Genomic DNA, 26205 nt, shown 5'->3' with positions numbered 1-26205 from the left:
CCGACACAAGCCCCAATGGCCAGCCACATCCCTCTACCTGAGAAACTCGAGTCAAAGAGACCGAAAGCGTGGAAAACTTGGATCGAACGTTTTGACTTCTACCGTATCGCTTCAGAGTTACATACTAAAGGAGATGCAGTCCAGGTTAGTACGTTAATTTACGCCATGGGAGGCAACGCTCACGAAATCTCAAAAAACTTTCCTCTTGGTGCAAAAGACGTAACCTACAAGAACATGGTGAAATGCTTCAACGATCATTTCATCGGAAAAACCAACGTTATCTACGAACGAGCTAAATTCAACCGCCGCTGTCAACTAGAAACCGAGTCAGCTATTGACTTCATAGAAGATCTACACAAGTTAGCAGAATCGTGCAATTATGGCGACCTAAAAGATGAGCTTTTTAGAGACAGATTAGTTGTTGGAATTCGAAACGATGCTTTGTCCGAGAAACTGATGAGTGACGAATCCTTGACGCTCGATCAAACAATCAAGAAGGTCAAAGCATCGGAATTGATCAAGGAACAACAACAAACGCTTAAAGCCGGGGAGTCTACAGATGTGAGAGTGGCTACTATTCATAACAAAAAGCAAAACTCATACCGTCGATCGAATGTGGAACACTCAAGCACGCAAGGAAATCCCCAACCAAAACCTAAGAGCTCTGATAAATTCTGTTATCGCTGTGGGAGATCACCGCCGCACCGGCGCCAAGATTGTTCTGCCTTATCAAACAAATGTTATCACTGTCAGAAGATCGGACATTATGCTTCTGTTTGCAAAGCAAATAGTGTCAGTGCCGTTGAACAAGACAGCGATAGTTATAGCAGTGATAGCAAAACCGGAAAATTTCTTGGAGAAGTACGATCACAAGAGAACACCGACTCGAAATGGCACGTGAAACTCTCCATCGGAGACACGGACGTGACATTTAAACTCGATACTGGAGCTGACGTCACCGTCATACCCGAGAGAGTTTACAACAATGCACGATTGAAACCACTTAGTAGATCTAACCGCAAGTTATTTGGCCCAGGACATTCACCGCTCTCTGTTAGAGGAGTAGTAAAAACACAGGTCACAACAATGGATGGGAAATCGGCGGCGACTGAAGTCTATGTGATCGACGGCCTCAAAGAACCTCTACTGGGTCGCCCTGCAATTGACTCACTCCACTTCGTCGAAAGAGTGAACGAGGTGAAAACCGGAAATGTAAAGGAAGAAATCCAAAAACAATATCCAAAAGTTTATTAGTGTAGTACACTATTTAGTGCTACCCTCATTAAATAAAGTTGTTATTATTATTATTATAGCCAAAAACATCACGCTTCGCCGTTTACAGTGAGAAAGACCTTGACAACATAGTTGATGAAAGCCAAGCAAAATCAACTAAATATGCCACAGCATACGCTGTACCGGTATTTAAAGGTATTGGTTTCATTCAGAATAACGTTTTTCATGTTTTTTAATTGATAAAACTGGCTATTTTATGGATAATGTCACAAAATTTGCAATTTTGATTAACATGTTACGCAGTGGGTGACTTGCTGTGAATTCACACGTGCAAATCAAATATTTACAAAAAAAACTTTTCAGCGAATAATCGTGCAATTTGTTTATACTCTTAATTCAGAATGGGCTTCCTCAAAAGGAATTGAAGAAGAAATAGCAAACATGAGCAAACAGGAGCTCAACTACAACCTAAAAAGTTTCTACGCCGAAACTAGAAATAAGGACGGAGAAAACTATACATGTTCAGGAATGGCATAGAGCGCTTCTCAACAACCCACCCCATAAAAAAAGTTTTCATACTGATCACTTGCCACTGATCCTGCCTTCAAGCAGTCAAACCAAATCCTTGATGCTAAACTTAAAAGCATGAAAAAGAAAGGCGAGTCAAATGTTCAACACAAACCTGCCATTGAGCCAGAAGACCTTCGCCGTCTAAAAGAAAGCCAAGCTATAAGTCCAACAACTGTAACATTATGTGATAGTGTGACAATGCATCTTTGTTTAACTAGTTACGTTATAGTTAATCACATGATTGTAATCGTATATATATACACATGTACGCCAGATATATATCAGTTCGCGTACTGATCAATACATGTAGTATAGAGTCAAGATAAAACAAATAAATCGAGACATAACCAACCGAAGACTATCACATGGATGTCAGAACCGGGATCAGTTAACTTACTTCGAAGAACCTATTTGTAAAGCCAAGTCTTCGAGAGATTACACCCGGGGATTACACAACAATAACACCGAGGTCAATTTTCAAGTCGCCGCCACGCATCATCGTATTCATTAGTATATACATCGTATTGTTCAGCAAATCCAGTACGAGAATGGGAGATCTTTCAGGTTTCGAAGCCCCAAAGATGGATTGGTCGTCTGGACCAGATTTATATAACCGTTTCAAGCGTTTTAAACAGAAATGCGAACTCATGTTTGATTGGCCATTGAAGGGCAAAACTAAAGAGCAAAGGATTAACTACCTACTGTTATGGTCAGGAGACTATGGACTAGATCTATACAACACTTGGACATTGGACGAGGAAGAGCACAAGGACATAAATGGATATTGGAAGAGATTTGAGGATCATGTTAAGCCACAAGCAAACCATATCTTGAACAGATTTAATTTACGTAATGTGAGACAAAACGGCAGACCGCTAGACGTCTTTCTGACAGAAGCACAACTCATCGTACAAAGTTGTGGATTTCCCGTCGAACTACGAGATGAAATGCTGAGAGACACTCTAGTTTTTGGCACTGGCTATGAGACTGTTAGAAAGAAATGCATTGCAGAGGGAAATTCATTGACGTTCCAGAGAGCGAGGGAAATCGCACGAACCGAAGAAGCAACACGTGAACAACTTGTCGCGATGAGCAACGCAAGCCATGAAGTAAATGCTCTAAAGGGTCCACAGCGACAAACGCAAAATCAACGCAAGTATGAACAGTACCCTACGAATAAAGAAACTAAATCGACGACCAAGTCCACATGTCACCGTTGCGGGAATGAACAGCACACAGCAAACCGGAAATGCCCCGCCAGCGGTGTCGAATGTCATTACTGCCACAGACGAGGACATTTCAGTAAGATGTGTAACAAGCGCAGACAAGTACACGAAATAAACGAGGAACCAAGTCCTGAACACTGTGAAGAAGATTTTAAAAGATTCTTTATGGGATCGCTTGAAGTCGACGGGTTACAGAGTTCAAGTCGCAACAAAGTGATTACAACCGTTAACGTCACAACAAGGCCATTCCACAAGAAAATGACAAGGTTATCATGTAAACTTGATACGGGCGCAGAGACCAATGTTATGTCTAAAACAGACTTCGACAAGATAATCGCTTTACCGAAAGATAAAGTACTCGGGCCACCACATATTCTGACCGCGTATGGTGGACAGGAAATCCGTTGTATCGGTACATGTGAACTGTACGTACACTACAATGGGAATACTACGAAGGTACCCTTTACTGTAACAGATGTACAAGGGCCTGCCATGCTTGCATGCAACACGTGCGAACAACTTGGACTCGTTACAATCAACTGCAGCATTGAAACATTCAACAAGCAAAAAGGAAAGTTGCAAGACAACCGTCCTCTAACCAAAGAGAGACTCATACATGAATACAAAGACCGTTTTGAAGGTATTGGTACCTTTGAAATGAAGCCATACCACATCACCTTGGACACAAGAGCAGAGCCGGTCGTTCACCCTCCTAGAGCAGTACCTATACATTTACGCGAACGTTTCAAAGCCGAACTTGACAACATGGAGGAACTTGGAGTTATAGAAGCAGTAAATGAGCCTACAGACTGGGTCAACAGTGTAGTCCTGAACGAGACAGTCAACGACAAGGGTGAGATAACAAAGCTAAGAGTGTGCCTGGACCCCAGGGACCTCAACAAATGGGTAAAGCGAGAGCACTACCACTCTAGGACGATAGACGATGTAGTAAGCCAACTACATAATGCTAAATTCTTTAGTATTGTTGATGCCACGAAGGGCTACTGGCATGTGCCTCTTGACAAAGAGAGCTCGCTGCTCACCACGTTTAACACCCCATTCGGCCGGTATCGATTCACGCGAATGCCATTTGGACTAAACGTATCGCAAGACATTTTCCAAAAGGAACTCGACTCATCCCTAGAAGGCCTGCAAGGTGTTACAGGCATCGCCGACGACAACTTCGTGTATGGCAAAACAGAGAAAGAACATGACGACAACTTAGCCAAATTAATGTGCCGCGCAAGAGAGAAGGGCATAAAGTTCAATAAAGACAAAGTGCAAGTCAAATGCAAAGAAGTGAGTTTTTTTGGACACACATGGACACCTGAAGGGATTAAGCCAGATACAAAGAAAATATCAGCCATATTGAACATGCAACCACCGCAAAGCATCAAGGATTTACAGAGCTTCTTGGGCCTTGTTAATTACTTGACAAGGTACTCCAGCCGTCTAGCGACAATCACAGCACCACTAAGAGAACTGACCAAAGCTGAAACAGCTTTTGTTTGGGATACAGAACAGGATAAAGCCTTCCAGGATGTCAAGAAAGAAATCGCATCAGCTCCAATACTCCGGTACTTCGACAAGAATGCTGAGACAACTATTCAAACAGATGCGTCGCAGAAGGGACTAGGCGCAGTCCTCCTACAAAATGGCCAACCAGTATGCTACGCATCGAAAGCACTCACAGATACAGAATCAAACTACAGTAACATTGAGAGAGAGACGCTAGGCGTGGTATGGGGCCTAGAAAGATTTCATTATTTTATATATGGGAAGCACTGCAAGATAGAAACTGACCACAAACCTCTTGAGTCAATCTTCAAAAAGAAACTCGCTAGCTGCCCCCCGAGGCTACAACGATTGGTGCTCCGCGCATTGAAGTATGACGTCACAGTTACATACGTTAAAGGAGCTAATGTCCCCATTGCAGACGCCCTCTCGAGAATCACTCCACAAACAGGGCCAACCATTGGAGAACTACCAAGAATAGATGTCCACTGCATCACAAAGACCCTACCTGCCTCGCCTACAAAACTTAAACAGATCAGAGAAGAGACAGCCAGGGATTCTACCATGTCGCTTCTCAGAGAAACCGTGTTTAGAGGATGGCCTGATCAGAAAGGTAATTGTCCAGCAGCTCTACTAGACTATTGGAATTTTCGAGAAGAGCTTACTATCGAAGATGGTATCCTCCTTAAGCAAGACCGAATCATCGTCCCACCCAAGCTACGTGCTGACATCTTACGCGCCCTCCACCAAGGCCACCTAGGCATCGAAAAGTGCCTTCTCAGAGCACGATCATGTGTATTCTGGCCTGGAATAACGAAAGATATAACGCAAATAGTTGAACAATGTGAACCATGTCAGAGATATCAAAAAAAGAACCAAAGAGAACCAATCTTGCAAGCTGATACACCCAGCCGACCATGGGAAACACTCAGTTCTGACATGTTTGAGTACAAAGGTAAGCACTACCTACTAGTGGCTGACCAATACAGCAAGTTCCCAGTCATACGTTACCTCACAGGTACTACCTCAGCAGCCGTCATCAGCCACCTGAAGAGTACATTCGCAGAGCATGGTATTCCATCACGCCTTATAACTGACAACGGACCGCAGTACAACTGCAGAGAATTCAGTTCGTTTACAGCAACATATGGTATAGATCATGTGACAAGCTCACCTTTGTACCCACAGTCAAACGGTTTTGCTGAGAGAATGGTGCAAACCATAAAAAACATCCTGAAGAAGTGTGACGAGCGAGGTGAGGACCCATACTTGGGGATCCTTTCGTACAGGACAACACCAGTCAACAATAACCTCAAGTCACCAGCAGAACTTCTTAACAGTCGAAAGTTCAAGACCACTTTACCAGCTGCACAAAGAGCATTCCAGACTGGAAATGATAGGGACCAGATCAGAGAGAGTCTACTTGACCGACAAGAACAGCAGAGTAAATACTATAACCGTACCACTGGAAGAGTACAACAACCCTTATATGGTGGGCAACCAGTGCGCATGTATGATCACAGATGGAAGACATGGGAGCCAGCAGTAGTACAGCAACAAGCTAGAGAACCAAGGTCGTACCTTGTGAAAAGGCATGATAATGAAACTGTATATCGCAGAACAAGGTCTGACTTGCGACCGGATACAGCAGTACAAAAGCAAGATACACCACCAAAGCCACCAGCAGATGACGAAGTACCACAAAGTACTAGTGGCATGGACACGCCCTCAAACTACACAACTAGATATGGACGGGTTGTCAAACCAACAACAAAGTTTGACTTGTAGTTCGTTGAGAGGAGGATGTAACATTATGTGATATTGTGTGACAATGCATCTTTGTTTAACTAGTTACGTTATAGTTAATCACATGATTGTAATCGTATATATATACACATGTACGCCAGATATATATCAGTTCGCGTACTGATCAATACATGTAGTATAGAGTCAAGATAAAACAAATAAATCGAGACATAACCAACCGAAGACTATCACAACAACATCCCTCAGGGCCTACTATTCAACGTATGGTTCCATATTACGCTGTACTTCTGTCGCCGTGGTCGAGAGGGGCAGAGAAATAAAAAAAGTCCAGTTTTGCGTTTCTTCCTGAGACAAAAACACGACAGGGAGGGCTAGATGACAGATCTGCAAGCTTTGAAAAGCTTGGAAGAATCTACCAAACCGACCGTCCAAACGATGGATATCATGCTCTCTGCCTGTATGTGGAGAAATTAAATCCCGAATGTGAAGCATTTTTTCAGTTCCCGAAGCGTTTTTGGAATGGTGAACAAGAGAAAGTTTGGTTTGAGCGATGATGCCTTGGTGTAACCAAGCTCGGAGAGATGATGAAAGACCTCAGCAGAGCCGCAAACACTAATCTACACTAACCACTGTGTGAGAGCCACTGCTATCACACTGTCGTCCAATGCTGGCCTGTCCAACCGACATATTATGTCCTTATCTGGAAATAGGAATGAAAATTCCCTCCCTAGTTACAACGCACGGCCATCGTCACAAAAGCTACAACTATGCAGCAATGTCTTGTAATCTGCACTTAACTCAAGCTCCAACCAGCAGTTGATTCCAGGCCAGCTGATGCCTCCAAACCAGCAGATGGTTTTACGCCAGAATCCATGCATAGCCTGTTAACTTTAGTTAACCTTTTACCAATCCATTAATCATTAAGTAACTCGATCCCTTTAGTCAATCAAAGTCAATAACACGTGTTCTTAGTAATATATACAGTATTCATATCAGATATACAACCACGAGGCGTAGCCGAGTGATTGTATATCTGATACAACACGGACACGAATACTGTATATGACTTATCAAACGTCTAGGTTAGTTCCTTTGTGTTTCACTAAAATTTGTCAAACTTAAAGTGAATTTGGCCAAGAAAATCCAACTTCAAGTTTATGCAAATGAACAGTTTTGTATCAGATTTACAACACTCTTCACGGTCTTGATTTCGTTTGTGTTTTCCTCCTAAATTATTAATGAGTTTGATAATAAGTATTAAGTTTGCTACTCGACGCCTACTAGGCATTTCCAACATTTCGAATCAATTCTACCCTTCAATTAGCAATTCTACCTACGTACACCAAAGTAAGTGATTAGTGAATGACCTTATAATGACTTAGCTTAAAATAGTACTCTTATTTTTTACTTTTTTTATGTTTCTAAGATGATTCACATTGTATCCATTGGACCTGTGTTGAACAATACATGTACATGACCTCGATTTTCCGCTTGACAGATCTCATCCTGTCATACTTCAAGAAACTCAAATTCCCTGCTTGGCTAAGACTGCTTATAATTGTTCTGAGCTGTTTAATCTACGCCACAACTCACTGCATCATTCTCCCTCCTATTTTTCTACTACACTCAAAATGCTTGGTATTTTTCGCTTCAGAAGCAAACGTGGTGGTAAAAAGTCTGTCAATAATTATCAATGGTCACCTGCCAACTTACTAGTTAGCAAACCGCCGGCAACACAAGCTAGTAACTTACTTAATTTTTGTCTTCTGAATGCAAGATCTATTAATAACAAATCTCTTCAAATTAAAGACTATGTTATTGATAGAGACATTGATATTTTGGCAATTACTGAAACTTGCTTAAAGTCTAATGATTATAATTGTTACTATATTACTCGTGACATTTGTCCTGCTGGCTATCTGCTCTCACATGAACCTCGTCTTAACCGAACTGGTGGTGGTATTGGTATCTTGTTAAGAAACACTCTAAAAATGAAATCCTAAAGACCTCATCTTTCAAGTCCTTTGAATACATGGAGACAATTGTTCGTTCAAGTACTTGCTTTCAACTAACAATGGTTTAAATTACGTCTTTTTACTGAACTTACCACTTTACTGGAACATATAATTACCTTGCCTGGTAAATTACTTATCACTGGTGACTTCAATTTTCACATTGAAAATCCGACAGATAGTAATGCTAAGCGATTTTTTGATGTGTTAGACTGTTTCAATTTATCCGTTCTTAATAATACAACGCCAACCCATAAAAGCAAGCATGTTCTTGATGTTATCATAACTCGTTCTGATGAAGTGTCTGTAAAATATATCCAAATACATGACCCTGTCATATCAGATCATTATGCTGTTCACTGCAAGCTCTCTGTATTCAAATCAGTTATCTACTTAAGTCGTATCATACAGAAAACTTCGCTCCGTGGATATACATTTGATAGACTTGTTTCTTTCTCAGCTTGTGAATTCTCCATTAGTTAAATCTCCTGCGACTGATTTAACTAATTTCTGTGATCAATATGACTCTGTTTTATCTACACTCTTTGACAAACATGCTCCTCTACGATCAAAACTTATCTCTCAACGTCCTAGGGCACCTTGGTATACTAATGAAATCAAAGAAAATAAAACAAAACTTCGCAACCTAGAATGACGTTGGCGTCGTTCCCATCTCACCAATGATCGGGAAATATATGTTAAGCAGTGTAATGTCATAAAAGATATGATCTTTGAAGCTAAAATGAACTACTATTCCAAATAAATCTCTGTTGCTGGTTCTGATAGTACAGCTCTTTTCCGTACAATAGATTGTCTTCTTCATAGATCACCTGAAAAACTATTGCCGTCATCTTCATCACCTACTGTCCTTGCCAATAATTTTGTACAGTTTTTCAAGAACAAGATATTCAATATACGCAATCAACTGCCTTCTCTTGTTTCTGAACTAAATCGTTTTTCTGAAATTGACCATTCCACACTTAACTGTAGCTTAGATTCCTTCAAACCAACTACCTGTGATGAATTACAACTAATCACAAAGAAGCTGTCATCGAAATCCTGCTGTTTAGATCTTCTTCCTTCAAGTCTTTTAATTGGTCATTATGGTTCCTTACTGCCTGTCATCTGCAAGATTATTAACTCCTCTCTTGAAAATGGTTGTTCCTCCTTCATTAAAAGTTGCTGTTATAAAACCACTTCTCAAGAAATCATCCCTTAATCACGAAGTTCTCGCAAATTATTGTCCTATCTCAAATCTAAAAGCTGTGTCCAAGATGACTGAAAAGATTGTCGCTACACAACTTAACACCTACTTGACAATAAATGATCTCCATGAACCCTTCCAATCTGCCTACAAATGTCTCCATAGCTGTGAACCTGCTCTTGTTCGTCTTCAAAATGATATTCTACACGCCATTGACAATCGAAATTGCGTTGTACTTCTTCTCCTTGATCTGTCTGCTGCCTTTGACACTGTTAACCATGGTATCTTCTTAAAACGACTTAAGTCTAAATTTGGTATCTGTGGTAATGTACTCAAGTGGTTTGAGTCTTATCTATCTGACCGTTCTCAGTATGTCTCCTTAGATGGTGGCTCGTCTGGTTCGGTTGACTTGGATTGTGGTGTTCCTCAGTTCAGTACTTGGTCCAATTCTGTATCTTCTTTATACCTCTCCTGTGGCTGATATTCTGTGTAATCATAGCATGTCTTACCATCTGTATGCTGATGATACTCAACTCTACATACCTTTTACGTGCAGTGATGATGCTGAACAATGAATCGAACAATGACTAAGATCGAGAACTGCTTAACTGACATTGATCAATAAGATATAGAAATATAGATAAGTTATAGTGCTTGGGAACGAGGTTATTCCGGGCGACAGCTTTGGAATTAAATTCGGAAAAATTAATTACCGACCTCGCTGGGAATCGAACCCACGACCTTCGGAATTGTACTACCGATGCTCTACCAGCTGAGCTAGAGGTCAGACTGAGAGCAGGCCGGGATGAAATACATGTTAGGTAGCGGTAATTATGATGCAAAGATGTCGCTGTCGCCCGGAATAACCTCGTTCCCAAGCACTATAACTTATCTATATTTCTATATCTTCATGTATTTCATTAGTGCCATGCGGTCCACATATTCTCATCTTGACATTGATCAATGGATGACGATAAATAAACTTAAACTAAACAAAGATAAAACTGAATTCCTCTTAATATACCCCAAACACATTCCACAAAAATCTCTTCCAAACTTGCTTTTTCGAGACGACAGGATTAAACCCTCTGAATCAGCTAGGAACATTGGTGTCATCTTCGACTCTACGTTATCTATGGTTCCTCATGTTAATTCTGTTTGTAAGTCTGCGTTCTACCATCTCCGCAACATTGCTAAAATTAGAACGTTCCTGTCTGCTAAAACTGCTGAAACCCTAATTCATGCTTTCGTCACATCCAAGATTGACCAACATATTTGTCTTCTTTTTGGTCTTCCCAGTCATCTCATCTGTAAACTCCAATCTGTAAAAAATGCCGCTGCTTGCCTGATTACATACACTCATAAATATGATGACATTTCTCCTGTCCTAATCTAATTGCACTGGCTTCCTGTAACTGACCGCATCAAATTCAGTCCTCTAAATCATCGATTCAGTTATTTTGAGATAAAATATAACAGTTCCTGTCTTATCAAAAGGAAGTACTGGTACTGATAAGATATAGGGACGTTCCATATATGATGCAAAAATGAAAAAACGCCATCAGAAATAAAAGAAAGTTATCTAAAAGATTCTCGAAGAATCCGACAGTAGAAAACTTACAACTAAAGAAAAGCTGGAGGAATACGGCAACACGACTGAGAAAAAGAGCACTCAAGCAATTTTGGAAAGATAAAACAAATGATATAAATAATAATCCAAAGGAATTTTTATAAGGTCTTCAAGCCGTTCCTGGATGACAAAACAAATGTTAATGACAAGAATACAATAATACTGGACAGCGATGGAAGCATCACAAAAGACCAGACAATGGTGGCTAACCATTTTGCTAATCACTTCTTGAATGTCGCAAATGGAATAGGTGATTCTCATGTGCTTACTCTCACCGAAGAACAATGGTACAATCACAAAACTGTTCAACAAATACGAGAGAACAAGAGAGTGGTTAATGGTCCAAAGTTTGAATTCATAAAGGTTGGAAATGCTGAAGTGCAAGATATCCTTAAGAACATTAAAACCAACAAAAAGGACGGTCATGACAAAATACCGCATAAAATTCTTCAATTAGCGAACGAAGCTTTGGCTGCATCATTGTCAACACTGTTCAATGATTGTATTGAAGAAAACCAATTGCCAGCAGAATGGAAAAAAGGTGAATGGGTTCCAGCGTACAAAAAGGATAATCCAAGAGATGTAAGTAATTACAGACCTCTTACTGTTCTTAGTGCCGTAGGCAAAGTGTTTGAGAAGATTCATGGAGCCAAGACTGCACAGTAACTTGACTGCCTATCGAAAGTCAAACAGTTGTGAGACAACTTTTGAAATTAGCTGAAGACAGGAGATCAATGCTGGATGGTAGCAAGACCGTGTGTCTACTATCAACGGACTTGTCAAAAGGTAGCTTTCGACTCATTACATCCATCACTACTGCTGCGAAACTAAAGAGTTACGACTTCTCTGACAAGGAATTACAGTTTATGGCATCTTATTTTCTTGAAAGAAAAAACAGGGTCAGAATGATAACAGGGGATATGATTGGAAAGAGTCTACAAAGAGAGTACCCACAGGGTTCAAATTTTGGAACGTTTTCCAAAATGACCTTGTTTTCAGATCAGAAAATGGCAAGCTAGCTATGTACGCTGATGACCATCAGGTCTACACGTGTGGAGAAAACATTGAAGACGTGGAAACCGTATTGGATGGTCAAAGAATCTCCTATTGGTACAAAGATAATTTACTGAAGTGCAACCACAGTAAATACCAAGCGATGTTGATGGGACCAAAATGCATGAACAGACAATGAATATTAATGTATGTAATGGACAAATGTATTGATTCTACGTCTACTATTAAGTTATTAGGTGTCACCATAGATGATAAACTGACCTTTTCTGAGCATATTAAGAATACCTGTAGTAATTAAAGGGGTGGGAGTTCTCATGAGGTTCAAAAATATATCATGTAGCCATGTCTAGCTGTTTGGACAATATTAATACTACAACTCTTGTGCAGATTTGTTTTCACCCAGGATTGAGGTTACCAATAAGAGGGAATGTAAGGGTTTACCCTTTCTCAGAAAAGTATGAGAGAAGGACAGCAAGAGAAACTCGGTTTCATGCTTTAGTAGCTGAGGCTGGTGGTGCTAGTGTGAGTAAAAATTAAATCATTGCAATGATTAAATAAACTGAAATAAAAAATGACAGATCTTTTAATTTATTAAGAAGTGTAAAGTCAATAATTAATTCTTGCACTTTTACAATAATTTGGAAAACTTTTTAATATGCATCATCACTTAATATTCAATATTCTTTACACATTAGGCTTTTGATTACCAACATGTTCATTTTAAAACAGGTATTTGGATTGAAAGGTTTTTCTATACTTCTGAATCATATGAGCATTCCTGATGGTTGTCCGATTGATTATATGCATTGCATTCTTCAAGGTAAATGTACACACGTGCACAATAATGCAAAAGTATAACACATGCATGAACATAATCATTCATAATTAATTAACTGATTAGAATAAGGTATCATTAATAATATATGTGTGCCATAAATATTCACTACTCTAGGTACTGGTAAATGGTAAACAGCACTGATAAATTCAAGTAATAAGGATAAGCCTTTCTACCTGTCTCCGCCTCACAGAGGAAAGTAAATACAAGTATTTATAGAGTCAATTGCAGTGTCTCATGACATGGAAAGAAAACCTAGAACTCTGGATAACTTGAAAAGATGGAAAAGTTAAAATTTAAAATATGTTCTTTTAATTTGGTGAAGTATTAATTAGCATACAGTATAAGTACTAATTAAAGACATGGTTGCTTTTCTTATTCATAACACAGCTACTGAGATTCAACATTTCTTGCTGTACTTTGGTCTTCCTGTCCTGAAAGGAGTATTAAATCCAGAATACTTCCATCATTTGCCTTTATTCTCCTCTGCCCTATGGATATTCTTGAAGAGCGAAATAACAAGAGATGAAATTGAATTTGCTGGAATTGTTATTAAATCATTTTGTTGCCTCACGAAACAGTACTATGTTATATGAAACTTTCAAACTTTTAATTGCCAGTAACAATAATTATTATAAAAATTATTTTCATTAATAAGAGATGGTAGAGCGAAAGTCCTAGAGGATCAGTGTTAGTCATAAATAAAATGGATTCTAGTATTTTATCACATGGTGGCCATATTGGTTGAAACTACAGCTCTTGAATCCCCTGTGTCCCCTATAAGCCTCAATTCTTAGAAACTTATCACAGCATTCAACAAAAACGGTTTACACTAATGAGAATAATCATGACCACTGTGTGATGAAAGCCAAGTATGGGTGCTTTGTAATTCTAAACTTTTTCTTTGTTTTCTCGTCAATGATTACATTCAAGGTGTAAGAAGTGAAACAATCAATGCCCACATCTCATTTGGAACAACTAGTTCATATTATGGGTCCACTGTGGACACATTTATCATTTGCATTTGAAGCTATGATTGCCCATCTGCTAACTGCTTTCAAAGGGACAAGAGGAGTTGCAGACCAGGTAGCTAAACAGCTATTATTAAAATTAAAAAAAGTATCCAACAAGCTTAGTTTAATTCATAAATTATGCAATTTTATATACAAAATTGTGTTGATTTGTTTAATATGTACTCTTCTATTTGATTAGATGGCTAACAACTATTTGGTGGAAAAACAGATCTATTCTCAGAGCAAGAGGGCCGCTCTATTATCTGCTCTCTTGAATCAAGCCTAGAAATCGTTTTTCACATATTTATCTTCATTTTCCTATTTTTCCTTATTATTTACTAATATGAGCTCAACCGACAGCCTACTTTCAAAGATAGAGTCTCTATCAGCTAAATTAGCCAAGCTAGATGAGTTTGAAACTACAGTCAACTACCTTTGTGCAAGTTACGATGAGTTGAAATCTACGTGTGCTTCTTTACAAAAAGAGGTAAAAGAGCTTAAAGAAGAAACCCTTCGACTCAAATTTCAAGTCTTACAGTCCAACAGCAACATCACCAATGTAAAGTCGGAAGTAAACGACCTGGAACAGTACCCGAGGAGAGATTGCCTCGAGATCCGTGGAATTCCCTACTTATAAGATGAAAACACGACTGAGATAGTGAAAAAGTCGGAGAACTATTAGATACTGAACTAGCAGATGATGATATCTCTGTCAGTCACCGTCTTCATGATGGTGAATCAACTCGTAAAGATGGTGTCCAAATTGTGAGAGATCCAGCAATAATAGTTAAATTCACTAAAAGTTCTGACCGTGACGACTTCTACAATGCAAGAAAAAAACTCAAAGATAGTAAACTTATAGCTAATGCTTTCAATAATTTTTTCACTAATGTAGGTCTTAACCTATCTAATGCTATTCCTGACACTAATATTTCTCCTTTGTCCTATATGCCAAATACACTTACTAGCCAGTTAGTCCTTGAGAAAGTCAGTACTCAAGAGATTTCTGACATTATACAAAAACTCAGTCCTTCCAAATCTACTAGACCTTTCAGTATCCCAACTAAAATTCTTTTAATTATAAAAGATCTCATTTTTCGTCCTTTACAAACTATATTCAATCTCTCGTTTGAAAATGGAGTAGTACCTATCAGGTTTAAGACTGCTAATGTGATTCCTATACATAAAAGTGGATCAGATCTTATTGTAAACAACTATAGACCTATATCTCTTTTATCTGTCAATAGCAGACACAGTTTATCTGTCGCAATTAGCTTGTGCTTTTAACTAGGTAAATGTCTTTAACTTTATGTATTACTGTAAATTATGGCACTAAATAAAAAGTTGAGTTGAGTTGATTTGTCAAATCCCAGGTAAATAAACATTTTGTAGATATAGAGTAAAGAGTTTACCCTCAGAAGTGCACGTCTAACATATTAAATCACTTGATAAACTTTTGTAACATCACTTTAAATCGCAGAAAATTTGACATGGCTGAACAGCTGTACTAACATAATTTGGGCCGACCCAAATTCCACTTTTAGCACAGCTCATGGAAAGTACGCCATCTGAACTTGTTTTAAGTTGACTAAAGCAATTTTAACAATCTAATGCATGTTATTTTCAATTTTCAACACTACAGGCTCAAATGGAGTCAACAGGAAAGGTATCTTTTGCTGAGCCTACCCAACTTAAATCTATAAGTGCCGAGGAAGTTAATACAGTCAATGCATTACTTGCTGTTTGCAACGTTTCCCCAGTACATGTAGATATAAATGAAAAATACAACTATGCAGAGAGAATAGAGATGAATGGATTTCATTCAGGATCCTACAAAAGGGCCGGAAAATCATGTAGATCTTTTGTTCAGCTATGTTCTTTAAACAAGTCTGAATACTTTTAAGGGGAGGTACAAACTTATATAAGAGTAAAATCATTACCTATTGCAATAGTCAAGCTTTATAGTCAAGTAGTAACTTCTATTTGCTCTGTCAATATCACACCACCATCATATCCATCAGTTTTGGCATATGCCATTGCTAGGCTACTAGGAAGTAACCATATACCTGCGTCTGGTCCTCCTGAGCCAGAGCTCTTTGCTATCAAATGCACAAGTATCACATGTAAATGTATATTAGTCAAAGTGAATGAGCCTTTTTGCCTATGTTACACCAGTAACAGACTTCAATTGTAAATAATATATAATGTTCTCAACTTAAAACGTGAACTGTTTTTTTGCAAAATAGATGAAGTAATATTATTTTAAAGTGGCAATGACTATATTATATTCTTGTTTGTTTACTTGCCTCAGCAGTAATTTTCACAACAGTAGCGTGATCATGTAGCATATACTCTGATAGTAAGATATTAGTCTGAGAATCATTCAAATATTATAAGGAGTAAATAGAACTGGCTGAAGTTGCTGTCTTAGATTCTTAAAATATTTTTAAATATCTTGCAAAGATTATGACAATTAAATTCTAGAGAAAATTCAATTAAGTTCATTTAAAGATTACAACTAATCTTGTAAGAGCTTCTTGATAAGATCATGCCATGATCTTGGCAAGAGTCTTGTAAAGAGTTTGTAAGAATCTTTGGATATATTTTCAAATATCTTGCAAGATTATTACAAGATCTTAGGAAGATCTTATTAAGATCTCAAAAAAATCTTGCTTACGATATTGTTAATAACTTGATAAGATCAATGCATGATCTTGCCTAGATATTGATACTATCTTTGGAAGATCTTGCTTAGATCCTTTGAAGATTTTCAAATTGTCTTGCAAGATCATTGCAAGATCTTGTTAAAATCTTTATGAGATCTTGACTAAGATCTTGTTAAGAACTTGATATGATCATGGCATGATCCTGCCAAGATCTTGATACTATCTTTGGAAGATCTTGTTAAGATCTTTGGATATATTTTCAAATTATCTTGCAAGATCATAACAAGGTCTTTGGAAGATCTGGTTAACATCTTGATAAGATCTTTAATAAGATCTTGTTAAGGACTTGGCAGGATCTTGGCATGATCTTGTCAAAATCGTGCCAAGATCTTGGGTTTACACAAGATCTTACCAGATCTTGCAAGATCTGGCAAGATCTGACAAGATCTTAACAAGATGCTCAACCTGGAAAGGGGGCAAGTAAGTACTCATGAAGTACTCATGAGGTGGAAGTACTCATGAGGTTCAAGAATATGATATCAACCGCTGCCAAATTAGCTATATATAAATCAGTTATTTAACTCAGCTGACTTATTGCCACATAGTACGGCACTTTTGTCGTGCTTCAGATAATAGGAAATTAGAGCGCATTCAGGAGCGGGCTTTAAGGGCAATTTATTGCGATTGGAATAGTGACTATAGGGAATTGCTCGGGAGGGCAAAACTTCCAACTTTGTGTAATCGTAGGTTACAAGAATTAGCTGTACTAATGTACAAAGTTAAAATTAACTTAGCTCCTCCTTATATATCTAATCTTTTTAAAAATAATGACAGCTCATATAACCTTAGAAACTCAGGGGACTTTGAAATACCTAGAATAAATATTATTAGTTATGTGAAACATACCATACGTTACACCTGTCCATATATATGGCCAAGGATTAGCAAGTCAGTCAAAGGGGCAAAGTCACTTAGTGCCTTCAAAAATCAAATACGCAAACTAGATATTGAGGATATGCTTGCACAAAAGTGTAAGAACTGTAATTTATGTAGTAACTAGCTTATGTATCTATTTATTTGTTCATTTACTTTTTTTTAATCTATTTATTTATTTTTTTTTTTTTTTTTTTTGAGTTTAGTGGGGAAGGTTAAGTGGGAACGTTTTATATATTGGGTTAAGTGGGAAGGTCTAGACACATACACTGTCTGGGAAATTAGGGGTAGACACAGGGAAATATAGATTTTAGTAAAGAAGAAGAATGGGAACATTTGGTTGTGAGGGACGGGATATTACTGTATGGTACACTTGTGTAAATATATAGGGGTTGTTTTAATTTAAGGGTTTGGAATACAGGAATTGTTTTATTGGTTTAATAGGGTCTTAGATAGGTGTCCCCAATTAGTTTATTTTGTAATAAGCTAGAACGATGTGACACATTAATAGAATTAATTATTATCTGACGTACGATTGTCACTTCACGTTTAAACCAAAGTTTGCGTAGACGTCAAACAAGAAGGCGAATATTTCAAGTACTACGACAACAGTTTGCTTACCGAAGGCAGCGTTTATTACAGAACACAGCAGCATTCGTATTTCTGCAACTGTGTTATCAAAGTTTAACTAGACGCCATGAGAGGCGATTTTGGACTTTATCTCGGCCACAGATTGGCTGGTTCGAAGTACAGCTTAACAACACCTCCCAAACCATGTACTGGAAAGAACAATTCCGTATGACAAACACTTTGGTTTGTTCTTCAGACCACCTCAACTTTTTTGCACTTTCTTGCTTTTTGCTTGCATCGCCTTCGTCACTGATGCAGCTGCATTCTAACGAAGAACAGCTAGGAGCAGGAGACACAGAGTTGCGTGCAGTATCAGGAAGAAACTGAAAAGCACCTCCAGAGTTCCATGGTTGAAAGGAGTTGAAGTAGGGATCTAACTGACGATTGTTGTTCATTGCTGCCTGACTTAAAAATTGCTGAAACTGAGTTTGAGAATGAGGGAATCGAAGATCAAAATTATTGTAGTTGTTGTTTGTGAAGTGAGTAGTGATCAGATGAACAAACTACTCTTCACTCATTGGTCAAGATGTTATTCCTTCATTAAAGTGTTTTTAACAGAGCTCCAATAAGTCATTAGTTCTGTAATTCCGTTTTATATTATTGAAATTCAATGGAGGGAGAAAGCGAGTTACGATCGATTGATGATCTCCAGTAAAAACTTGTCGTTTTCCTTTGCCATGAAGTAGTCCCAGAAGGCATAAGAGAATGCCTAACAATTCTCGCAAAAAGCCATGGAACAACAGAAGAGATGCTACTAATGAGCGCACTTGTTCACTGATTGGCAATACAACAGTTAAAGTTCTGGGTACCTATGCTGAGATTGGAAGCCTCTTTATGATCGTCGTTGTTCCTTCGGGATCAGGAAAATCCCCAGCTTGTCGTTTGGGCTGCATCAACCCCATAGTTGGACACATTGAACCCAAGATTAATTTTTGCTGGCTGTGGCATCAGCGAATGGTTTATTCAACCACTTCATTTCCTCGTCGACCGTACCTATTCTGTGTATAGATAAAGCACATTCATTTCTCCATAAACTGTCCAGTGAGGACAAGTCCCTTCAATTGTCTATGGAACGACTATGCAAATGTTTTGATGGAGACTGCTGGTATGTCTTGAAGGGAGACAAGGGCAAGAGATCTGGAATTCCTTTAGCTAGAGCTTCTCTGTTGGCGTTTACAACTCCAAAGCAGTTTCTGGAAAAATCTTGGCCAAAGGTCTTAAATGCAGAGAATGGTTTAGCAGAGACAGTGATTTTTTTCTACCTGAAGAGAATCGAGAGAGAACTCGAAGAAATGTCTGAATTTTGCCGGCAACTTAATGACGTCCAGGTGAAGAACTTGAACACAGTGCTTGAGCAAATATTTGCTAAACACAACAATGATGACCAGGCGAAATACAGCTTGAGTGCCTCAGCTCGAGAAGCTTTCTTTCATTTTCTAAACCCCAAGAGAATATTATGCCCTCACAGAAAGGGAGTCAATTTGGAGCAATATAGCCAAGTGCCAAAATTCAAAGAGAAACACTCATGTGCTAAGGGTGGTATTGAACATGCATATTCCATATGATAGATTAAACAAGGCTTTAAAGCACGAGACAGGTCCTACAAAAAGGTCCATTAACCGGAGTACCATGAACATGGCAATATCTCTGGTCGAAAATTTGGAGAAGTATAAGGGAATTTCTGAAATTGTAAGTACTAAATTTGGCATATGTAAATGAACTCCATTACTCCAATTAATAATGGTAATTGAACAGACTTGAGTGAATATGACTGTGTTATCTCTAATTAATTCCCATTTTTATGTTTTGTTTATTTGTATATGATATTCTTGCAATAAGCTGTGGATTATGAACTGTATTCAGTACAAAAATATTTTACCTACAAAATACTGCCAGACTTTAAAATTCTACCAGGTTCTTATTATGTGGAGTTTTACTGTAAGACCATTAATGCAAATAAAGATTTATTGTTTGTATCGTATTTTTCAGTGCTGCCATGTAAAATCTAGTGAAAGTGTAAAGGTTGGAGTTGTGGATAATGATATCCAAAGAAAACTTTTGGAAATGCCAGGGCCATATGTAACTGCAAGGAGAGCATACAACAGTTTTTCATCACTTAATAGGCCCACAGTGCTAATGGTAAAGAACTGCATGAAAGAACTGCAAGGACAAAGGCTAGGTACCTACAAAAGTGTCAATAAGCACAATGTGTTTTACAAGAAATTGCCTTCTGATGAATTGAAAGCAAATTCAGTACAAAAAAGTGTCAGTAAGCACAATGTGTTTTACAAGAAATTGCCTTCTGATGAATTGAAAGCAAATTCAGTACAAACAAATTTTAACTACAAAATGCTGCCAGACTTTAAAATTCTACTAAAAATTCTAATTGAAAGCAAATTTGGCAGTACATGGGATTTCTCTTGACAGCTACAGTGCAGTCTTTAAAATTGAGAATGAGAGAATTATCTCATGCAAGAGGGATGCTTTGTTAGAAAATCATCCACATCGTTAAGATCTTGAAGCCTTTTTAGGCCCATCTGTTTGAAGAACATTCTTATTATTAAACAGTAAATATACAGATATCATTAACTAAAGCTTTTTATCATACCTCATAGACAGGTTTCTATAATCCCGTGAGACTGACATTAAACTATACACATTAGTAGATCAACAATCATCATATTTTGAGGAGAAGCAGAAGCATTTGAAGAGGGGATGAAGCAATTATTCAAGTTGGTTTTGCAGAGAACGTCTATCTTTGTCTTTTCTGATGGTCCAACTTTACAATTTAAAAACAAGTATATTGTAAATTTTCTTCATACACTGAATGCTAAAGTAAACATTCAATGAAACTATTTTGCTAAATCACAAGATTCCACTGCATAGAGCCAGAGTTTGATTATGTAAAGTGTGAGATTTACTCTAATCAGAATACAAGTGATAATAGAGTGCTGCCAGAAGTAATCCCATGACTCAGATGAATCTGAACAATCTTCTTTAGAGGATGTCTACGATGAAAGCCTGAAAGGATGGAAGAAAGCATGACTTCAAGTGACTTTGGCCAAGTTATGAGCAGCTCCGGCATTTTGGCTAAAATTGACCTACTACTATGCCCTATATCAACTATTTTGAACCACGAGTGTTTCCAAAATGCTATTCTACCAGATGGATGCATTTTCAGGAAGGAAGGTAAGGTGAATGTCAACAGAAATATCAGGATTAACTCCTTTCAAATTCACCTTCAAAAACGCTTTAATCACTTGTCAACTTCAAAATTTACATATGGCCTTTCCAAAGAGACTGCTCTTCTCTCTCAAGAACAATGGAAATTTTGTACCACACTCGTAATGGTTCATTAACGCTCTTAAAGCCTAGAGCTAGAAAGAAAATGGTCAAAAAGCAGAGCTTTATATTATGTTAAGTAGCAACTTTTAACTTTTTAAGAGGGCATGTCTGTAAAAATCAAACAAAATCGAAAATCGGCGGCCAAGCTGAAAAAATCGATTTGGTTCATATTTGGTCCAAAGACGTGAAATACCACCTAAATAAACGTACTGGTGTTTATTTTGAAAAATTTCACTTTTATTTTGAGAAAATCGAGAAAATCCATTTTGGCCGTCGGCACCCTCTATTCAGCTTAAATTCGAGGTGAAAATGATAGGTCTGGAAAAAGCGCTCGCGTATAAAAATGAAGCAAACTAGAGAAGATCTGTTTTTGGAATATGGTAAAGGAAAGATTAATGATAATTTTAAGCTAAAATATGAATAGGGAAACGCGATCTAATGAGTCGTCAGGAACTATTTACAAACTACATTTTTCGGGTTTTCAGAGACTTAAATTTCACCCTTAGTTTGCAAAGCGCATTTTCATGTGCACCGGGTGTTGGGATTTATCTGAAATTCCAACCATAATACCTTCGAATGTTAAGCTAAATCATATGTAAAATTCAGCTTGGGTTATTAAATGAGCGCGATATACGAAACTCTCGAATTCGGATAAATTTGGCTTGTTAGGGGTTTGCATCCAATCATTCCAATGAAACCAGTTCGAGGCAGAGCTAACCGGCCTATATTTTCAATATGTGCAGTTCTGACATTTGATTTAATAATTTTATTTGTTGAATATTGAGTGCAATACATTGTATTTCTTTGCCTTTTTTCGACATTAGTACGTTTAAAATACTGTGAACCTTACTACCACTTCGAAACAAGCATGTAAACACATGCGACGGCACGACTTATGTGATAATTTACAAACGCCCAAATAACATGTAAATTAGTACTTTACGAGTTCTAAAAAAATGTTAGATTTATGTCAAAACCAAGGCTTAAAAAACCACAATATAACTGGGTGATCCGAACTAAAAGATAAATTGTTTAAATGTTTAAACCTAGTACTGAATTTCGGGGTTTTATAATTTTTGCTCGCCGTAATACTGACCTGAGACAATGCGTATATTACCTTTAATCCAACTCACTTTTCAACACAGAATGACAAGTGTTCTACGGTTCCTTGCAGAGGTATTTGGAAATTGCCTAATTTCGTATCAAAGTATTTTCTTTAGACTAAGATTTCATTTTGAGGAAGCCCGAGATTAATTTTCACAGCCTTTTTCATTCTGCTTATGGACCTTCCAGACTTCGTCGTAATAATACTTGCTTCAGTATCGATAATGGCAATGCCGGAATGGCGTAAATGGAATCTCCAATCTCTTGAAAAATCCCGCTATCCGCGATTGGTTTCGCGTTTAAAATCCAAGTTTTTGTTTCAACAATTAAATTCCGACGAAAAAATTACATGGGCAATTAGCTGCACTTCCAAAAAATGATGTCTATAAAGTATAGGTGCCCCATTAAAAGATTTTAAAGTTCTTTGCGTTTCCCATAATTCTGCACCAGCAAAAATTAGTTTGCACCTCTCGACGCAATGGCAGAAAGCTCACTTGGTTGTTGTAGTATCCAATTGTATGTAAGTAGCCAGTGCTCTTATGCTCCAAGAGATGACGAAATCTTGCAAAATAATTCCTTTGGCGTCTTGTAAAAAAGATATAACATGTCACAAGAGGTCCTACGGTATAGTTGATGTCGAAAATGAAGTGGAACTAATACTTACTCGTTGCTCTATATTTTCGATATCACCAAGCCTTTTAAATGATTTAACAATTTGCCCTTTACATCGCTTTACGCTTGGTCTCGGATGGTATCGCTGTTCTCAGAAGTGCCAAGTTCCTTCTGAAATTTCGAATCACAATAGTTCATAATAGCTTTCCCCGGCGGATCGCGCTATATCCTGGCGTTCGGCTCAGTCCGGTCATTTGCACGAGATCTTCGATTCGGTCTAAGGTATTGGCTTTAAATTGCACTTGTTTGCATATCCTAATGTATTTAGAATATAATCGGTGGCTTTTCTGAAATGGCATTTTAATTCATGAGCAAAATCTCGAATGTTTTTGTAACAAAACAACCAGAATTGAAATGTAACATGAAGATCGTGCTAGATAAGCCGGTGTCGCCTTAGCTAATTGATTATTAGTTTACCGACTTTCATTTTTGGCGGGAAAAAAACCATACAATAAATGGCAATACAATGACAAAGCTCGATATAGGATCTTTTGAACAGCCGGCCTATAAGTTTATTGAAAGTAGCTTAGCAAATCCCGCGAGCACATTTTCATAGCAAAATGTTTGAAGAAAACGAAATTTACATCAGTATATATAGGGCTTGTTCGGGGGCTTACAACACCCCACTCAACCCACCCCTGGACCCGCCCCTGAAGAAATTCTCTCATAAAAATAAACTTTCCCCCACTTTATGTAATATAAAGGGTTTGGTTTTCATGATCCTTTACTGAGAAGTAGTTCAGATTTTTAATACATGTTAAAATCACAAGGGAATAAGCCGTCGAAATTTATTTTTTAGGGTTGTGTCGTAGTTGCAGACGAATTCTCGATGCTGTTTGTAAAGAAAGAAGCCATATGACGCAATTGTTGACAGATATTGATCCTTCTACCAAAGATGAATTTGAAGAAGAAGACCTCGGTGAAGTTACTTTTCTTTTGAAAAAACTTGCATTGGTATGGTCATTTGCCTCTTCAAAACTACTGGGCTACCACCTACCTCCGATTGTTGATATATTCGTCAAAACTTTAAAATGAATTTTTATTTTAGTGTTTTTAGTTTAAACTGTTTTAAGTATATGTAGATGATGGCTAGTAAACACTAGCGTGGACTGCGTCGGTGTTTCTAATGAAACAGTTATCGTGGAATGATAAGTTATACACCGTAGTGAAAATAGTAACTGACGTTTCGGACGTTAGTCCTTCGTCGGAGTCAATCATTGACTCCGACGAAGGACTAACGTCCGAAACGTCCGTTACTATTTTCACTACGGTGTATAACTTATCATTCTACGATAACTGTTTTAAGTATAGTTTATTTTATTGTGAATTATATTTCGGCTATTTGAATGATTTTAAAATCCTCGTGTTCTATATGTTGCAGACGCCTAACAATTGCTCTAGCGACGTGAAGGTTGCTAGTAATGACACCCCAGGAAGTCTTTCAACTGATGAAAAACGATTAAGCATCTATATTCCACCAGACAGTGATAGCTCCGAAGACAATGGCATGAGTTCGACCACACCTTTACGACAATTAAATGTATATTTAGAAAAGCGTGACGTCAGTCCAATACGTAGCGTATTAAAAACGCCTTGGGATCAAGCATCTGGCAGAACATAGAGAAGATATACCCAAAAAGCCAAGAAAGTTGTTGAAACTGTTATGAAGGAAATTGCACCAAACGACCCGGACATGCTTTTCGACTCTGTAAAATCAAGCGACGTCGTCTCAAGTAAACATGAAGCTGAAAGTATTGACATTTCCTTACTAGATACTTTAGCCGAGTGCTACGAAAATGCAGGGAATTGGGAGGTTCGCCGTCAAATTCTTTCCATCATGGCTGACAAAGTCCATTTTCTAACGCTACAAAAATGGATACCAGACCTAACACGATACAGATATTACATCGCTAAGAAGCATTTACTTCTACATGGGAGAGGAACACCCGTCGAAAAATCTATCCATACGAGAATGTGCGTAGCTCCAGAAAAATTAGAGCATTTCCTTCCCTTTATAACCAGTCCGCATATCATACAGGAGCTTCCACTTGGAGAGAAAACTCTTAAACTTTCAACTAGTGAGATCAAAGTACCAAACGTAATCCGAACCATCATCCCCGAAAGAATAGTTCAGCAGTACAATTCCTTCTGTAGCGAAGTAGATTTTCCTTCACTAAGCCGCAGTACATTACACAGAATACTTAACGTGTGCTCAGCATCACAGAGAAAATCGTTGCAAGGCCTTGACAATTTCAGTGCATGTGGCGCACAAGCCTTTGACGATTTAGAACAAATGGTTGAAAGTCTGGGAGATAGAGGCATGGGAATGTCATGGGCCAAGCTCCAAAAAGACAAACTGAGGTCATCCAAACGCTACTTAAAAGGAGACTACAAGGTAAGTCATAATAGTCTAATTTCATTGAGGCGCATGTATAATCATTAGCAACATGGTTTTACATGGTATGTTTATAGGAAGGAAGGAAGGAAGGAAGGAAGGAAGGAAGGAAGGAAGGAAGGAAGGAAGGAAGGAAGGAAGGAAGGAAGGAAAAAACATTTTTGCCCATTTTGTTGCCACGAGGTGGGTCCTGGCCCTTTGGCGCGAAATCTGCAAATCATTTCGATCTTTGCTCTTGACCATGAGACATTTTAGCAAAATAATAATACTACCTAACTACCTTGCCGATATATTTTAATCCGTATCCACTTATTATGTTATTTTAAATGTTTGTTTGCTTGTTAGGTACATGTCTCTGCGACCTCTAAAGTTGCTGATCATTGTATTGCTTATTCACTGAGTGATCCTAAGGATAAAGATTTTCAAACCCTTTGTAAGGAT

General features: G+C 38.1%; 1 protein-coding gene and 2 pseudogenes across 1 annotated transcript; all 3 read left to right on the top strand.

Moving 5' to 3' along the window:
* The first annotated feature begins 15 nt into the window (after positions 1–15).
* On the top strand, positions 16–1819 carry LOC148908471 (uncharacterized). The gene is made up of 3 exons (XM_089035215.1): positions 16–1197; positions 1314–1428; positions 1634–1819. The coding sequence occupies exons 1-3, from the start codon at positions 16–18 to the stop codon at positions 1768–1770; spliced, it is 1434 nt and encodes a 477-aa protein (XP_088891341.1). The 3' UTR covers positions 1771–1819.
* LOC148908470 (uncharacterized) lies at positions 1816–7097 on the top strand (annotated as a pseudogene).
* An 11761-nt stretch (positions 7098–18858) lies between these two features.
* LOC148908469 (uncharacterized) lies at positions 18859–20672 on the top strand (annotated as a pseudogene).
* The last annotated feature ends 5533 nt before the right edge of the window (positions 20673–26205 follow it).

This window comes from Actinia tenebrosa, unplaced genomic scaffold, assembly GCF_029948245.1.
Source record: "Actinia tenebrosa isolate PJP-AT-01 unplaced genomic scaffold, QUT_ActTen_1.0 PGA_scaffold3__52_contigs__length_22856419, whole genome shotgun sequence".
Taxonomy (NCBI): Eukaryota; Metazoa; Cnidaria; class Anthozoa; order Actiniaria; family Actiniidae; genus Actinia; species Actinia tenebrosa.
Note: the sequence above shows the minus strand (reverse complement) of the source record. Positions and strands in the feature narration are given on the sequence as shown.

What these genes read in the sequence shown, in the direction of transcription:
- LOC148908471 (XM_089035215.1), top strand. Translation starts at nt 16, where the DNA reads ATGGCCAGCCACATCCCTCTACCTGAGAAACTCGAGTCAAAGAGACCG. An exon ending in TCGTCGAAAGAGTGAACGAG is followed by an intron (nt 1,198 to 1,313) that starts GTGAAAACCGGA and finishes TTATTATTATAG; the next exon opens with CCAAAAACATCACGCTTCGC. An exon ending in CGCTGTACCGGTATTTAAAG is followed by an intron (nt 1,429 to 1,633) that starts GTATTGGTTTCA and finishes CTCTTAATTCAG; the next exon opens with AATGGGCTTCCTCAAAAGGA.